The sequence below is a fragment of the Anguilla rostrata genome, chromosome 8 (assembly GCF_018555375.3).
Source record: "Anguilla rostrata isolate EN2019 chromosome 8, ASM1855537v3, whole genome shotgun sequence".
NCBI classification, from domain to species: Eukaryota; Metazoa; Chordata; class Actinopteri; order Anguilliformes; family Anguillidae; genus Anguilla; species Anguilla rostrata.
The window spans coordinates 51329309-51347785 of NC_057940.1; the positions used below are offsets into that span (position 1 = coordinate 51329309).

At 49.5% G+C, this 18477-nt stretch overlaps 1 protein-coding gene across 1 annotated transcript; it reads left to right on the top strand.

Annotated features, from left to right (window-relative positions):
• rprd2a (regulation of nuclear pre-mRNA domain containing 2a) lies at positions 1 to 18226 on the top strand. The gene is given in 11 exon segments (XM_064348678.1): positions 1 to 1419; positions 7974 to 8103; positions 8503 to 8636; positions 9170 to 9222; positions 9720 to 9846; positions 10726 to 10901; positions 11714 to 12086; positions 13692 to 13931; positions 14518 to 14709; positions 15179 to 16404; positions 16407 to 18226. Coding segments are annotated over 11 exon segments (3564 nt in total). The 5' UTR covers positions 1 to 1223; the 3' UTR covers positions 17124 to 18226.
• The last annotated feature ends 251 nt before the right edge of the window (positions 18227 to 18477 follow it).

The following is an 18477-nucleotide window of genomic DNA, read 5'->3' on the forward strand; positions in this document are numbered from 1 at the left end:
GACTGCTTGACTTGAGAGTAGCTCTAAATAAAGTCCTTGACTGAACTTGCTGTGAATGGGAATGACACATTCAACAATATATATATATATATATATATATCTAGGAAGGGAAAACCATAACATGTTGCAACACACTAATGGGAACTGCTGTAATAGTACACATTTCCAAATAAATATAATTAACAAAGTAAATGTGTTTATTAATGGGTGTAAATAATCCAGCCAACTGTATTTTAAAATGTGTTCTTGCCCATATATTTGTTACAATAATACTGATATGCTGATAATACTGTGGTTTTAAGGTTGTCGTGGTTAGGGTTAGATGCAAAAGATGCAAAAGTTTTGGACAGTGAAACAATTTTTGTTTTGGCTTTGTACTACAGGACACAACGAGGTTAATGTGCAGATTTACAGCTTTAATTTAAATGTATTAGCGTCTATGTGTACGAATTTCAGACAGTTTTATACATCGTCCTCCGTTTTAGGGGAGCAGAACTTCTTGGCTCGTAATTACTTATTGGCGTGTTTATTAATGTGTACCCAAAACGGTATGGCAAGTTTCTTCTAAATACACAAAAGCCTAGTGTTACTCTAATTTACTGTTAACATCTGATTGTGGAACAATTAAGCAAAACCATCATCACCTCATCATAGTCCTTCTCACATTGCGACACTGAACTTTGTAAATTTGATAGAAGTTGAAACTTAAAGCATTGCCAATATGTTTTGATGCTGGTCATTTCACGGGTTAAAATGTTATTAGGGCTCAAATTGGTTTAACATTTTACCTAAGCACAGTAATCTGAAAACCCGTTTTTCTAAAGGCGAAAATACATTTAAACTCTTGAGGTTTATTGTAAGATAATACAAAAATCAAGTTAAGTTTTTTTAGAAAAAACTGGTTGTTAAGTTAAGAAAAACTGGTTGAACTACATTGACTAATAAAGCTTCTATCTTTTTCTTTATCTCCGTGGAACCTGACTACCGCCACGTTGAAATGGGGAAAAAACCATTTGCATTCATGTATAATCCGTAGTGTATGTATCTCTTGCTAAATATGGCCTATTTTTAAAACGCCAATCATTAACTACCCAAAAATAAAAAGGGGGAGTGCACGTTTAGCGCAGAATTGCGGCCTAGCACGTTCTGTTTCCGAGTGGTCTTCAGGGTGCTGGGTCGTCGGCGCGTAGATAGGACGAGTGGCGCAGAAAGAGGCCTGGAAAATGGCGGCTGGGACTGGAGCGGCAAGCGGCCGCACTGGCCGTGGCTCTTCTGCCGCTTTACAGTCGTCTTTAGACCGTCGTTTTCAGGGAGTTTCGAACACCATGGAGTCGATACAAGGACTATCAAACTGGTGCATCGAGAACAAGAAATATCACAACTTTATAGTGCGATACTGGATGAAGTGGCTGAAGAAATGTGAGTAGCCAGCTAGCTTAACGTTAGCAAGCTAATACCACCTATTTGATAACTTAGCTTGTTGGGCAGCCAACATTTCTGTTTATAGCGTTAAATTGCTATGTACATTAGCTCACCCAATGCATTGGTTTAATTAGCTAATTGATCACGGGAGGTTTAGAGGCTCTGGCTAAAATTGTTTTATTTCAAGGGTTGAAGTAACTAGCAAGCTGGCTAACGTTAGCTTTTGAGCCATGTTGCATATGAGCTACTAGCTAGTGCTAGCTAGTCCTGCTGCACGAACTTGCTGGGCTCTAGCAAGCTAAGTTATTGTCATGAAGTTACTAACTTTGTGTGCTTGCTGGCACGTTGCGCTCTTTTTAAATTAAATGTGAATTATGTTTATATTTATAGTTACTAGCTTAGTACTTTTACCAGCTTGCTGCCGGGTTCCAAGTTGGCTTAGAAATGTATTGATGCTGTTGTTGCTGTCAGTTTTGGGTTATTTGGAGTTTCCGTTGACTGGGTTAAGTTATACCTGGCTGGCTGGCTAGCTAGCTAGCTTGTGATGTATATTTGTAATAATATGCAGACGTAGTATTAATTTAGCGCAACGTGTGTATCAATTAGAAATGCGTTGTGTGAGAAATTGACCGAACTGGGAAATTCACCTTGATTTGTTTGTGGTTTCCATACGGCGTTGTGCTGCTAACCGGGCTAGTTTGTTAGCTTAGCCAAGATATAGCGCTAACATCCCATCAAAACTTCTGCTAACACTGGCTGGGTAATGTTGGATAACTCGGTCCAAGTCACAAAACTGCAGAAGAATTCACTTCATATGCCTGTGAACTGTATTATGTGTTTCAGTCAACATCATGTCGATAGTTACTTTGATAAGGACACATACATCCTGAGTCTAATTACCCGACCACATTTGTAATGTCAAATACGTTGCATGGTGGTGTTAACCTAAATCTACGCATTTTCCTGTTTGGACTTAAGATTTACATGCTATGGACCGCGAACGTTTGCTTTTCTTTTGCCTTGGAAATGCGAACAACGTCATGCAGTGTACTCTCACTATATGGCTGGTGGTGTTTCCATCCGATGTCCTGTTCACTTAATTTGCCAGTTGCACTGAAGCATCGTGCCAATGTATTTTACATTTTGGCTCGCTGACTACCCAGTTAAAGTCAAGCCCTCGAGGCTAGTCATCAGCTTTAAATAAACTGTCTTTAAACCAGTTATTGTTGCATGGTAAGGTAAATCAAGGGCGTCCTGCACACATGGCAAAGAAATATCCAGGGATCCATAGACCGCAGTGAGCGCCGGAAGTAGTGTGTGCGGAGAAGTACAACTCTTTGTAAGAGAGATGTGCTGCATTCACTCCCAGTTTTTAAGTCAGAAACTTGGGGATCCTAGGCGGGTGTTGTAGAGGAAGGGAACTCACTTTTACTGAGAAGCTGTATGAACCGGCCCAAGACCAGGTGTGACATAAAATTACGCAATTCCCCTGTATTTAGAACATGCCTCAATGCACAGATGTGCTGAATTGAAAAGTATTGGTTCACTATCTTTAGTTTAAAATAATTTTAAAAAATGTTTTTAACGGTCCCAAAAATTTATTTGTGGATTATGAAAGCTATTTAATAGTAAATATAGAAGTTTCTGATAACCTGTGTGCTTTATAATGGCAGGTATAGGGACACTTGGGAGCTTTTGGTTTTAACCAAAAAAAACCAATGCATGTGCCTATAAGTGATCTGTTCCTTTGAAATGGAATTTTAAGGAGATGGATTTTAAGCAGTTGCATTTGTCTTGCAGACAGTAATTGAACCTGAGTGATACGCTATACGGCATGCATGATCTGTTGGGAGATTTGCACAGAACCATCTGTAGACTTACTAGGTTCTGTAGAGTCAAATACATTTTTTTTGCACGTTTGATTCAGGGTAATGATCTTCATCCTAGTCACGGTCATAAGACCTAAACCTGAACAGGATTGCAAAGTCATTCTCGATCGAATCTAGATTAACAGGAAAAGTAATTTCTGACCTCAATTTGTCTCCGGGTTTTTGCGTGTTGTAGCTTGCGCCTTCCAGCCTTGTCATATGCCTCGATTCCAGGTAAACGCTGTGTAGACTTGAAAGGTATCGTACATTTTGCAGGGGAAGAAATGTTTTTCGCTCTTGTGAGGACCTGTATCTGTGAGTCTACTGCGGAGAGAACCATCTTCACAAAGACACGTTTCGGTTCCAAAGCAACTTCAACTTTGAAGTGTAGATAATTCTACTAGAACATTACTAGACTACAAGCAAGCGGGGACATTTCTAAGTGGTTCTGGTGGCTTGGCATAAGATTTGCACCAGATGCCATAAGATGTAGGCTAGTCCTGTAAAAGGAAAAATTCTCTCCTTATAGCATGTAACTTAAAGGCCGTACAGCCTGAAGACTTGATCTGGCAAAATGGTTTTGTTCTGGGCTGGATGGGTGAAATTCTAAACTTGGGGAATGCGTGGAGTTTCACAGAGCTGGCTGAAGCGATGAGAGCAGAGCGTTGTTTAAATATCTGCACCCCTCCCCTTTACGGCACACGGGAACCTGCCATTTAACTGATCCGTCCATCCATTCTTTATCTACCCCGCTTCCTCCTGGTCAGGGTCGCGCGGAGGCTGGAGCCTATCCCAGCATGCACTGGGTGAGCGGCAGGGACTGTAACCGATTATGTGTGTAAATTAAACATTTTCTAACCGCGGAGCAGAAACCCATCCATTACTTTCAAGGCCTTTTCAGTGCAAATATGTCTTTATGACAAGGTATTGATGTCGATTTTACCTGGGTCTTTCTGTTGATTTTGTTGACAATACAAGTTTTCTTGTATTACTGGCTTTCCAAGATATAATTTTAGTGTTTCAAAGGCATTTTGCTATGCCAGTGCACCTAAAATAAGGGTAAAAGGTAGGTAATTCAACATTAGACTTGCTGGAGTAACTACAGTGCATCCAAGTGATCTGTCAAATGTTTAATGATAGAACTACAAAAGCAGGTTTGACGAGCCAGTAATACAGGGAAATGTAGGGATGAGCCATAATATTGGGGTCATATTGGTATCTGCTGATAGCAGCTTAAAATGAATGTACCCCTATTAGTCCAACGCTAAGGGCCAATATGATCACACAACAGAGGGAGGCGATGCATTCGACCCACAGCTGATGCTGTAAATTAAGTGAAGTGTCGCGCTCAAAAAGTAGCCTCATCGTTTTCATCTAAATGTCCTTTATTGTTTATTTTTTGATTTATCGTTTTTACCTGTCAAACATGCAAGCAAGGCTTTACAGAGTTCTTTGGAGCTCTCTAGACACATACATACTGTCTACCTAGTAATAAAGTAAGCAAGCCAAAACATTTTGTTATAAAAAGTTTTGCATTTTTATTTCAAGAGCTCATGTCTGTGGTTGTCTACTTCTTCTAAGGCTGTGGAGACTTGATTGCACTCTGCGTTTGTGCTGTAATGTGAAACTGGCATGGCCGGACAAATATTGGTCATGTATTGACGTTGGCCCCAAATTTTTCATATGGTGTATATTTAGTGGAAACAAAGGGTACAGAGGAAAAAGAGGTATTGTATGTTGTAAATTGAGGGAAAATGAGAAGTACCGTACTTCTCTGGAGGTATTTGAGGCAGAAAAAGACTAAGCATGAGGCCAAATAATCGGTATTAGTTTGCGTTATGGCCATTTTGTTTGAAGGCAAATAGTGATAGAGGCTGTTTATTATGGTTTTTAATTAACTGACCCCATTGTTCGCGGCCGGGCGGTGCGAAACGTGCAGAGACTGCGTGTTTTAACGATCGGTTGAGAAATTTCCGGAGACCTGTCCTTTTTAGAAGCCGTGGAAACGGGGCTTCAGTGTCACTGGCGTGCTGTTAATTATTGCTGCTCGGCTGGTGAAAGGTGAACGTTTGGGTCGTGCAAAAACACTGACCATGCCTGCCTCGTTCACAGTTATTCATTTGTGAGAAATGTCAGTTTTTATCTTTGGGGGGGAGAAAGTGAGTGGGGCAAAAACACGGCAGTGTTTTGGGCTTTCGCCACGTTCCGAATCTACGCACTCGCCTACTATAGAGTATACAAGTTGTGTGCTCAATAGTACGCGAGTGCACTGAATTGAGCTTGGCTTTCGTGCCCCGGTACTTTTAGCATGGCGTGAGCAGTGAATGCAGCGGCCACGGGTTGGGCTGGCGTGGGCGTTTAGTTAAACTTTGAGCACAATCCGCCACAGCAGGGATGTTATGCGTCGGGTTACCACCGTCCTTCCTCTGGGAATGTGAACGTGTGAAATGCTTTATTTTCGATGCATTCCTCTAACGCTACGGCTTTGAGATGTCTTAAAGGGATATTTTCCTTTGGTATAACACGTCATTTTTACAGTAGTATCGATCTGTTGGATCTGTTGGACCTATTGTCCGCAGCCATTAACGGTCAACAGTTAGGCCTACATCTGCTGTTGCTAGCATTCATGCCGTGCATATACAGTGGGGTAAGCTCCACAAAATTACTTGTGTTATACCAAAGTGAAATGTCCCTTTAAGAAATATGTTTCGTGGGGGAGACATATTGTTTGAGAGCTGTTGGGAAAGTTGTGAGACCCTTGTACATAATTGGTAATCACAAAGGAAATTTCAGCCTCATTGCCTCTGTTCTCCTAACCAAAGTTTGTACAGCACATAGGCTTCAATGAAGTGCTCTTTATATTTAACTGTGGCTAATGGAATTGAGTGAAGATACTTGTTTCGGAGAACTGCGGAACTGGAACCTGATGCATATATGATGTAAAAGGAATTTAAATGATGTTGTAAGTTGGACTTCTGACCGAATATACTGGTTGCATTTTCATTGTTTTACTGATCCAGTTTTGTATTGTTTGATAATTTCTTAGAAGGTCATGTGTTTTTACAGTCTCTGGTGCACACTCTGAGTCAGAAGCACTCAAACATTGACTAATTAGGGCAGATTCATGCAGTTCTTCAGAAGGAACCCCTCTCCAATTTAAATGCGATTTTTAAAAATGTGAATAAATACATTCATTATTTGTCATAGATTGTCTGTGCTTTGAAATTTATTAAATCAGTCGAGTAAAGTAGGCGAAGATATTTATATGCAAATATTGTTTGATATCAGCTGAACGTGGTAAACTCATTGCTAGCTGAATTGTGCCTGGAAATGTTTTTTGTGTCCCTTAAGGCAAATAAAAAGAGGCTTGTTTGACACGTTTTATGGAAATTTCTGAAAACACTGACCATATAGGCTACCATAAATCATATTGTATATGAAAGGGTTTGGGAGGTTGAATGTTAGCCAGTCGGTAGCAGAGGGCTGTGATTGGACAGGCATTTCACACAACACAAAAACACAACACCGTTCCTCTGACGTCGTAGAGGTCTGACCCGGTCGTCAGGAGCGAGCGGTTTAGTTGCCGTGGTGACTGTCGTTTCCCGAGAGCCCGATTTTTTCATTACACGTCCTGGTCGTGCTTATTTCATTAGCTCACGTTGGCCCCAGTAGAGCCGGATTGTATTCCCCCCCCCTACCGGGTTTCTGAAGCAGTCCTGCTAATCCTCCTCTCCCTCTCTGACCGGCTGCTGCAGTGACGCTTTTTGACCACTGGCGGTGCCAGAGAGCAAAAGGACTCGAAGGGGAGTCTGAGGCGTAATGAACAGACTGTACGTACTCATTTATTTAGTCAGCAGTTTTGACGGCAGGCCGGAGTCTCAGTAATAATTTGGCCAGAGCAAGTGGAATTTATTTGCTTCTAGAAAAGCTTGTATTGTCTGTCTCCGCTTGGTGAATTGAGGCATGTCCTTTTCTGTGATATTCACGTACCTAATTTTGGCTTTTGGAAAAAAAATGATTAGAATGTTAGTAGAGACCAAAAAAAAAAAGAGGAACTCATCAATGAATGTGAATGTGAACGAACGCAATGCCATTTTCAGTGAATGTCACTGTTCAACATTCCGTGAATAGTTTTTAATTTGATCACTTAAGCTGCCCGTCGCTAATAGGTTTGCCATTGGCTGCTGTTGGTACTGGATCTTCGGTGCGTAACGTTTCCAGTGGAGAACCAGAGAATGGTGAGGGTGGGGAAAGTTCTCTTTTGTTGGACAGCTGTGGATTCATAGATCACTTGCGTGAATCATTTTGTCCTGGTTCCCGCTTTGTTCTAGCCCGACAATATCCGGGGCTTACTTTTCAAACCGTTACATTGACCTTGTCCTGTAAAAAAAACAGTTGGATGTGCATATTAAATAGAACGATAAATTCACAGAGCAGCTCATTGCTCCCCCTGAATGTCCCATTTCACCCAAGTCAACTGCATTTGTGAACACCATTAGGGTTGTGCACTGTGCATGTGTGAACGTGCTCGTCCGTTTATCTCTGTGAGGATGTCTCTCTCATTGCTGCGTTATTTCTGGTCCTTTCGTACCTCCCTAATTTGCATAATGTATTCACGACGATGTTGCAAATGAGTGTTATGAGTGTTCTCAAAGAGTCCCCCCCCCCCGCCTTGATCTGCAGCTGGGGCCTCTCAAATGCTCAACCTGTTCTACGTCGCCAACGACGTCATTCAGAACTGCAAGAGGAAGAACGCCATGATCTACCGTTCTTCCTTCTCCGAGGTGCTGCCGGAGGCCGCCCTACTGGTCAAGTAAGAGTACTGCATTGTTTTGGTTTTTTTTTAATCCAGCAATTAAATGGCAGCATTTGGCCTATTTGGCTTGTGTCCTCCCTTTAATTGTTTTTACGAACGATGTTCTTCACTGGAAAGAAATTCCTGAAAGGATTTGGAGAGTTTCTAATGTTCAAGCACATTTTTTGTCTAGCACCCAAACAGACATTTCTGGGGTAATCTGATGTGTTGACAATTCCTGTTATTAATAAAATAATGCTTTATCAAAGTCAGTGCACTCTGTGTCTTGAGCGTCTGTGTGCATCGTCTCTGAAATTAACCAGGAAATAGATGCTGTTGCAGAACGCGTGGAAACCATCCGGTAAGTGCGTTAGCTCCTGGCTAATTAATGTCCCTCCCTGCTCCCCCCCCCCCCAGGGACCCCAAAGTACGCAAGTCCGTGGAGCGCATTCTGACCATCTGGGAGGAGAGGAGCGTCTACCCCGAGGAGCTGATCGCAGGGCTCCGAGCCAGCCTCGCCAGGAAGGCGCCCCCTAGTGGCCGTTCCTCCGGTGATTGCACACACTTATTTTTGCGTTTGCAGTGGTCTGGTTTTTGTGTGTTCCAGCTCTAGCCGTGGACGAGTGGCACTTAATTAGCACAGTTCACTGTCTTACGTAACTGCTGTGTTGTATTGTTTCAGAGCCTTAACAGCTCTTAGCCAGTAGCACCGAGCTAAAACGAGCTGTTTTTAATGATGACTCTTGACTGTAGCCTGCTAGTCTGTCACCAGGAGGGGATTCCCATAGCAACGGGCCAGTGTTGCATCATGCGCACTCATTTGTGCTTTCATACCAGGGCCTGTATTCATAGTGTTCACAGTGCAAGAGTGCTGATCTGGGATCAGTTTAGCCTTTTAGGTTTCAGCTGGTTGTGTTCACGGGGGTTGTGGAGAGTGTCGTATTCACAGGGGTGGTGGGGAGGGTACAGAGCGTAGTGTTCACAGGGGTGGTGGAGAGGGTACAGAGCGTAGTGTTCACGGGGGTCGTGGGGAGGATACTTCGTATTCGCAGCGCGCGTGACACTCTGTTTATTGTCGTTACAGCGCCGCCCAACCCCAAAGCTGCCCTCAAGTCCAAGATCCTGGCCGAGTTTGCTGTGAGTGTCTCAGTCTCAGTCTGTTACAGCCTTGCCATTTATAAATAAACTGTGTGCTTGTGCACATCTGACTCTGTGTCTGTCTGTGTGTGCGCGCACATCTGTGTGTGTGTGTGTGTGTGTCCTGTGTGTGTGTGTCCTGTGTGTGTGTGTCCTCTGTGTCTTCTGTGTGTGCGTGTGTGCGCTTGTGTGTGTCGTGTGTGTGTGTGTTCTGTGTGTCCTGTGTGTGTGTCCTGTGTGTGTGTCCTGTGTGTGTGTGTGTGTGTGTGTGTCTGTGTGTGTGTGTCTGTGTGTGTGTGTGTTGTGTGTGTGTTGTGTGTGTGTGTGTGTGTGTGTGTGTTGTGTGTGTGTGTGTGTGTGTGTGTGTGTGTGTGTGTGTGTACGTGTGTCCTCTGTGTGTGTGTGTGTGTCCTGTGTACGTGCGCTTGTGTGTGTCTGTGTGTGTGTGTGTGTGTGTGTCCTCTGTGTGTGTGTGTGTCTGTGTGTGTGTCCTGCAGCCCCCGGCCTTCATAGAGAAGCTGTCGCAGCACAGGCGGTCTCTGGAGGAGGCGGAGCTTAAGGAGAAGCAGCTGGCGGCTCTGAGAGTGGACGTCTGCAGCACGGAAGCGCTCAAGAGACTCAAGGGTGCGCCCCCGTCTCTGTGTCCCGCCCCCCCTCTCGCTCTCCTTCTCTCCCCCCTCTTTCCCCGTCTGTCTCTCTTGCTACCCCTTCTTCTCCTCCTCCCTCTCCCCCTCCCATCTTTCTCTCTCTCCGTCTCCTTCTAAATGGCCCGGTTTCTCAGGAGCGCTAGGAGAGCTTGCCAGTTTTATTTGATTTCATTCATAGGTTGGATCTGTTAGTGGCCATAGCAGGTGATATGTGCCATTGAGACAATTTTTTTTTCACTAAAAATACTGTAGTCTGTGACTGAACAGCTAGCCATATTTTTCTCCTGTTAAATTTTATTTTGTGAAAGGACTTTTGCAAAGCGATGACAAATTGCACATTACAGACTGAAAACGGATTTCTAAACTGACAAAATCACAGAATAAATAACGAGATGGCACCAAGAGAAGTTTAATGTTCTAAAATTCCAAGTTGAACTATGCGGTTGTTCCCTGCACTTGGAACGGTACTTCTCTCTAGGGGTTTCGTCATACTTGTTCCTGGTTATGGTTATACACTTTGTTGTACGTCGCTCTGGATAAGAGCGTCTGCCAAATGCCTGTAATGTAATGTAATGTAATGTAAAATGCGAGCAGAATACCTCTCCGTTGAGATTATGATTGAAACTTGAGCATAAATTTACAGAAATGTGGAGGTAGTTAAATTTATTTTGGACCCTCTTTTTCTCTCTCCCCCTCTTCCACATCCTCTTCACTTCTCTCTCCCTCCCTCTCTCTCTCTCTCTCTCCCCCTCCCTCATCACCTTCCTTTCCCTCTCTCTCTCTCCCTCTCTCTCTCTCCCCCTCCCTCATCACCTTCCTTTCCCTCTCTCTCTCTCTTCACCTCCCTCTCTCTCAGACAAGGCAGGGGGTAAGAAGTTCTCGAAAGACTTTGAGGAGGGCAGCACAAAGCTTCAGGACTTTGTGGGCTTCCTGGAGCAGCAGCTCAAAGGAGGGCCCCCCCTGCTGGAGGCTCTGGGCAACGCGGACGTGTTCTACGAGATGCAGTACAAGGAGGTCAAGATCATCGCCAACGTGAGTGTGTGATGCGTTTCCCCTCTGACTCTGCCCTCTGGCCGTAATGAGAGACGATATGCGAGGTGCACGATGGTCAGGACGACCAATAGAATGCCACCAACGCTCATCTGAGTGTGCTTCCTTGTTACACGGGTTCATTCCGATCGTTTGTTCGTCCAATTATCCGTCCTCGTCTCCACGGTAACCCGTGTGACTCGATAGAGGCCCGCCTTCTTTAAGGACGTTCCGATCTGTTAAATGTTCCTTGGAGGAGTGAGGGGCTAAGAGGCTCCTGGAGGAGACTCCAGTGAGAGTACACCAGTATAAATGATGCACCTATGGATCCACTTCTCCACATCTGTGATTGACATTCCATCAAACTGACACTTGACTGAGCAAGGACGTTTCCATTTGCCTAATGCAAGTTTCCTCTATTTCCCCTCCTCCTTAATCTTGCATCTCTTCCTCACATCCTCTGTTGGGTGGAGCTGAGGAGCAAGGAAAGGACACGAGGAAGGGATTCAAGGAGTGAAAAGGCGGTTAGGATGAACCCCATGTGGCAATTTGCCAGGAAGTAACCCACTAACAACTGTCCGCGGTGTTCTATTGGTTGTGTCCAAGGTACTCTGATTGGTGGAGATCCTCTCTGTTCTTATGTGTAAGGTGACATATCGGCCATCTTGGCTCAATTTAATTTTCATTGCCTGTGAACTGGATGCACCTTGAGAATGCTAATGGACTTCTGATACTTGGAAAACCCTGAGTGTTTCTGTTTGCGTGGAGTCCAAAGTCCAAACGTCTGTTTCTCCCCCTCCCCCCCCGCGCCCCAGGCCTACAAGACGTTCGCCAACCGCGTGACGCACCTGAAGCGCAAGCTGGACGCCCTGAAGAGCACGCTCCCCGGGCTGGACGACTCGCCCGTCCCCTCGCCGTCCGAGGACGCGCCCTCGCCCACGGGCTCCGAGTCGCCCTTCCGCGACATGGAGGCCGCGCCCGGCGCCGACGACCTGGACGGCCTGGCCATGGACGACGGCGACGAGGCGGGCCTCGCCCCGGGAGACGTGCCCAGCCCGCTGTCCTCCCCCGGGGGGGCGTCCCCGCCCCCGGCCGCCGCCGCCGCCCGGCCCGGGGAGAAGGACAACCGGGACGTGGAGGACATGGAGCTCTCCGAGGAGGAGGAGCCGGGGAGCGCCGGCATCATAGGTGAGCGACTGCACTTCCTGTCTTTACCTTACATTCATTCAGTCAGCAGAGACTCTGCACTTCCTGTCTTTACCTTACATTCATTCAGTCAGCAGAGACTCTACACTTCCTGTCTCTACCTTACATTCATTCAGTCAGCAGAGACTCTGCACTTCCTGTCTTTACCTCGCATTCATTCAGTCAGCAGAGACTCTGCACTTCCTGTCTTTACCTCACAGTCATTCAGTCAGCAGAGACTGCACTTCCTGTCTTTACCTCACATTCATTCAGTCAGCAGAGACTCTGCACTTCCTGTCTGTTCCTCACAGTCATTCAGTCAGCAGAGACTCTCCACTTCCTGTCTGCTCCTCACTCATTCAGTCAGCAGAGACTCTGCACTTCCTGTCTGCTCCTCACTCATTCAGTCAGCAGAGACTCTGCACTTCCTGTCTGTACCTTACATTCATTCAGTCAGCAGAGACTCTGCACTTCCTGTCTCTACCTTACATTCATTCAGTCAGCAGAGACTCTGCACTTCCTGTCTTTAGCTTACATTCATTCAGTCAGCACAGACTCTCCACTTCCTGTCTTTAGCTTACATTCATTCAGTCAGCACAGACTCTCCACTTCCTGTCTTTACCTCACATTCATTCAGTCAGCAGAGACTCTGCACTTCCTGTCTCTACCTTACATTCATTCAGTCAGCAGAGACTCTGCACTTCCTGTCTGTTCCTCACAGTCATTCAGTCAGCAGAGACTCTGCACTTCCTGTCTGCTCCTCACATTCATTCAGTCAGCAGAGACTCTGCACTTCCTGTCTGTACCTCACATTCATTCAGTCAGCAGAGACTCTCCACTTCCTGTCTGCTCCTCACTCATTCAGTCAGCAGAGACTCTACACTTCCTGTCTTTACCTTACATTCATTCAGTCAGCAGAGACTCACCACTCACTATAACCTACATCAGTCACAGAGATTGCATTCCTGTCTCTCATCTTCAGTCGCAGTAGCTCTGCACTTGCCTGCTTGTCTCTCATATTTAGGTACTCCTCCTTTGATTATATATTCTTACTGTAGTTGATTGCTGTTGTCACTACGCTTTGGCAATATGTATTTTTAAATATGTCATGCCAATAAAGCATTTGAATTTGAATTTGAATTTGACTCTACACTTCCTGTCTGCTCCTCACTCATTCAGTCAGCAGAGACTCTTAGCCAGCGCGGCTACGGAACACGTGTGTGTGCATTAGCTCTATGAGCATTGGTGGCGTAGGTCTGGCTAATTGCTAATTCCTGGCAGTTTAAATGTAGAGTTATCAGGGAAAATGAGTCACAGACATTGCCAGTCGCTACTAGGGTAGTAGCATTCAGGGCTGTTTGGTGTCTGCTGTACACTAGGGAGGGGAGAGAAGCAAAGTTCTGTGGGTGAAATGCAGGGTGAGACATTATGGAATCTGGGAGGAAGGGCAGGTAGAATGTCTGGAGGAGGAGGAGGAGGAGGAGGAAGAGGCTGTCCAGGGAAGCAGAAGCATGGGGAGATGGGAAGGATAGCTGGTTTTATTGAGAAAAGCTTCAGAGCAAACGGATACCTGAGGCCAGCTTCGTTCATTGTTCTCTGTATCTGCAGTGGAGGAACAGGTTGGGAAGCCAGCCCCCGCCCCCGAGCCCAAACCTGCCACCGTTCCTGCCAAACCCCTGCTGGCCCAAGAGGGAACCCCTGTCAAGGAGGCTCCGCCCCCCGCGACCCCCGTAACCCCAGCGACGCCCGCGACGCCCGCGCCGACTCTCCCGGTCAACCTGGCCAACGTGGACCTGGGCAAGATCAGCTCCATCCTCAGCAGCCTGACCTCGGCGATGAAGAGCACGGGTGAGTCCGCCCCGGTCCCTGATTGGTCGACTCGGGACCAACCGCAGCGAAGCGAAGGCGTGAGGGGGCGTGGTCTGAAACGCGGATGCCTTTGTAATCGAGTTTGTAAGTCTGCTTCGGGGAAGACTGTCCGTCTGCTTCTTAAACGCCATTGGCTGGCAGGAGACCAGCTGACAGCACTAGTATGGCTGCTTGCTGACTTATGGCCAGGGTTTCGAAGCCTTGCCGGTGTGAATGGATTCCTCTCGATAAAGCGTCTGTGACCTTTTGGCAGAAAATATGGTGAGGCTGAATGTGGAAATGGTCCTCGAATGTCATAATGATACTCTGCCTTCCTATCCCTCCTCTCTATGTCTCCTTCACCCCTCCCTCACACCTCCCTCTCTGCCTCCCCTCTCTCTCCTTCCCTCCCTCCCCCTCTCATCCTCCTCTCCCCCTCTTCTCTCTGCTCCCCTCTCTGTCCTCCCTCTCCTCCCCTCTCTGTCTCCTCCCTCTCCCCTCTTCTCTCTGTCCCCCCTCTCGCTCCCTCCTCTCTCCTCTCCCCTCCCTCTCCTCTCTCTCCTCCCCCTCCCTCCCTCTCTCTCAGGTCTGAGCCCCGTCTCCCGGACCTCCCCGGGGACCCCCGGCACGCCGTCGGCTCCCGGCCCGGCCCAGAAGCCCCCCCCCGCCGCCGCCGCCCCGACCCCCAACCCGCTGGCCAGCATCCTGTCCCGGGTGGAGATCAGCCCAGAGAGCCTCCTCAGCGCCCTCTCCAAAACGCAGGGCGCCGGCCGGCAGGGTGAGCGCCCCCTGGGGGACGGGGCGGGGCGTGGGCGCTCCTCTGCCACGCCCCTTTCCCCCACCCCTCTCTCTTAAAATCAGTGTGCAACTGTCTGGGGCTGCCGTTTGGGGACTCTCTCTTGTCCAGGCAGGCGTTCCATCCACGTTGGGTGTTTCTGTGTTCTTGTCTGTATTTGGGAAGGATGGTGGGGTTTTACATTCAGTTTATTCACACCAATTGAACTTACCGAATGACTTTCCTGTTGAGAACGTTGGTCAAATAAACAAGCAGAACCTGAGAGATTTTGGAAGTTGGCGCTTCCACCGTTTTGCTTACTCTTGTATGTTTAACTCTGAGGTCTGCTCACTGTGTGTTTCATTCTCCTTACTCCTGTTGTGTCGCACCTCCTCTTTGAATCTACCAGCTACCGAAGGTTGTGTGAACGTTCTCCTCTCTCTCTCTCCCTCTCTCCTTCCCTCCCTCTCAGGCATATCCCTTCTGCAGAGCGTGGCTGGAGGCTCCTCTGGCACCAGCGTCGCCCAGCAACCCGCCCCCGCAGCGCCACCTCGTGGCCACGCCTCCGGCCCCCCCGAGGCCGCGCCCACGCCGTTGCCGACCCCCGAGGAGAGGGGCCCCGCCCCGCCTTCGGCGCCGAACCCCAAAACCCCGCAGGGGGCGGGCCAGGAGCCGGAGCCGGAGAGCAGAGGGGGGGAGGAGCGGGAGGCCACACCCCCCGTCGCCTCCTTCCCCTCCAGCCTGGAGTCCAAGATCCACAAGTTCCTCCAGGGGAACCCGGGGTTCCGGGCCTTCAACCTGGGCCTGGGGCCCGGGGACGGGCAGGGGGGGGGCAGCAGCGGCAGCAGCCCCTTCCTGGCCACCGAAAACCTGGACGGCACCCCCGTGAGGGACGAGGCCCCGGGCACGCCCACGCAGGACGAGATGATGGACGAGCCCGGCCCCCCGAGCGCGGCGGCAGCCCCCGCGCACAACGGCGGCGTCGGGGCCGGCCCCCACGCAGGGAACCCGCCGCCCCCCTCCGCCGGCCTCGCGCCGGGCGAGTTCGGGAGGAGGGGGGACGGGCGCGGCCTGTCCCCCACCGCGTACCGCGCCGAGCCGTGGGGGGCCCCCGGCTCGCCCCGGGACCGCTACGGCGAGGGGCTCCCCAACAGCCAGGGGTTCCGCCACCCCGACCCGACGCCCGGACCCGGACGCCCGCCCCCCGGGGCGGAGCGCTTCTACGACCGGAGAGGCGCCACGGCAGGTGAGCACTACCCCCTCCGCCCCCCCCCGGACGGGAGCGGAGGAGGGGGGGAGGGGGGGGGCTTTGGCGAGGCCGACGCCCAGGCGCCGCACTACCAGCGCATCCAGACGCTGGTGTCCCCGCCCGCCTGCGGGGGGGGGGGAGGGGGGCCCGCGGAGATCCTGGGGTACGGCGGCCGCGGGCCGTCCGGCGAGAGGATCCAGACGGTGGAGAGCATCCGCGTGATCGGGCGCGGGGCGCGGCAGCAGCACCCCAGGGGCGAGGAGTCCGGGGGCAGGCCGCCCGGCCCGGGCTGGTACGGAGAGGCGTACGCGGACGGGGCCCATCCCCGGAACCCCGGCCCCGCCCCTCACAGGCGGCCCGACGACCCCCACAGGACGTTCCCGTTCGAGGAGAGGGGCCGCCTGCCCTACCCCGGGCGAGACCCCCACCCTCCCCAGCGCCCCCGCATCCCCCCCCGTCCGACTTCTTCAGCTCGCCGCCCCCGCCCATCCCCCCGCCGCCCCCTCCCCCCATCCCGCAGCTGCCCCCGCCGCCCAAAGACTTCCTGGCCCCGCCCTCCTCGGTCATGGTAGGGGGCGTGCTGGTGCCTGTCGAGCGACCCCTGTCCCAGCCTCCTCCCAGAGGGGGGGAGGGGGAGGCGAACCCCACGACCCCCCCGGCTCTCTTCAAAGATCTGCCCCACCACGGCGGAGTCAAAGACCATTTCCCCTCCCGCCAGGCCCCCTCCCTCCACCGGCCTCCGTCCTCCATGCTGGGGAGGGTCCGCGACGGCCCCAGCCCCCCGCCCTCCTCGCTGGCCCTGCCCTCTCCCCCGCTCGACCGCGCCCACCACCAGCTGAACCAGCGGCCCCCGGGCAGCCCGCCTCCCACCGGCGGCCTCCCTCCCCAATCCTGCGCCAGCCCCACCCCAATCACGGACCCCAGCTCCGCCCCCCCCCCACCAGCAGCCGCGCCCTCACCCGCCTCCCCTCGCGCAGAGGCCGCCCCTCCGCGGCCACCTCCCCCGCCCCCCGCCCCAGGCCCACTTCGACCAGGAGCCGCCGTACCGCGGAGGCAAGCGACCGGGGCCTCATTTCGGCGGGCCACCAAGAGGGGGGTTCGGCGGAAGTCCCTTCTACCCACCAAAAAGGCCTTTCTTGCCCCCACGCTACTGACGCATCGGTCATGACACACATATAGGTGTTTAAAAAGGGGCGGAGCAAATAAGTGACATCATCCCCCCTGTCTCGCATATTACAAATACTACACGTATTGGCTGAGTCCATCTACACACATGCTCCATCTGGCTGCTACACACAGCAAATGGTACGGTGTATTGCACTAGTCCAGCACACCAAAAACTACAGTTCCCAGCATCCCTTTCACCAACCTGTCCTATTGTGTAAGATGAAGGAGGGGTGATATTGATCGGCCAAATCCGACCGCACTCTGGCAAGAGGTTCCATACCTCCCTGCTGAAGTCGAGGGACAGAAACAATAGGACTAGGGTGAAGAAAATTAGGTCCGACACAAGATAGGGAAAGAAAACGACAAGGTGGTCATTTAATTTGGTTTAATTTGGTTCCTTTTTCACCCACATCCTTCTGGCCTTCTCAGAATCGGAAGTCTATATTTGAGTCATTCAGGTAGAGGAATGAATATGAGAGGCAGTGTGCTGTGAGGGGAATAAACCTCACTGAACGAGAATCTTTCCCTCCATCCTCCTGAAATCCTTGTACCTGTCTGTGTGTTATGCGCTCTGCAGTTGAGTGATGGGTGACGGTTCTTTTTTTTAAGCTGACCAGATGTCACCATGCCCATCAGCTTTCCAGCTGCGATCAGTTTTGTCTAATTTACCAATTTAAAGCCACAAGTTACCCCTTGGCCATCGTCCAGGCTGATATTATAATATCTCTTTCTGTGTATACATATGAACACTTATTTATGTATGTATGGACTGAAAGAGTACATTTGTTACCTTCTCGTCAACAGTTTGTTTTCTTGTAAGGGGGAAAAAATATGAAAGTACAATTACTGTTTTTGCTATGTTGAATCAGTTTGAACGCAACAACAGGAAGGAAGCAACAAACTTGTTCATAAACTGTACGTCAAACAAGTATCCTCTTTGTAATAAAGCAGTGGTTCAGCAATCGAGGGTTAAAGCAAAGACACCCTTCGAATGGAATAGCGTAGCGTAGGACTATTTGAGTTTGAAATACAAGTGCAGCAAGTTCAAGGGTGAATCGACTTTTACATGTACTGAATTTAATAAAAATACAAGTTTGAAAACAACCAGGGGAAGGTACTTTCTTTTACAGCTGCGCAGTCCCTGCGGTGGGAAGTCTCAGAGCGGCTTTCGCTGGAGTCACCCGCGCCGGTGCGATTTCTGTCACTGTCGCCGCCGATACTGCTCACGACGTTTAAAAAAAAGAAAAAAAGAAAAACAACATACAAACAAACAAAAAAAAAACGCCTGTGTTCAGTCTGTTTTATTTCTGTTTTTATGTCGCGCAACAGAGCAGCCGTTCTGAGTACTGGAAGTT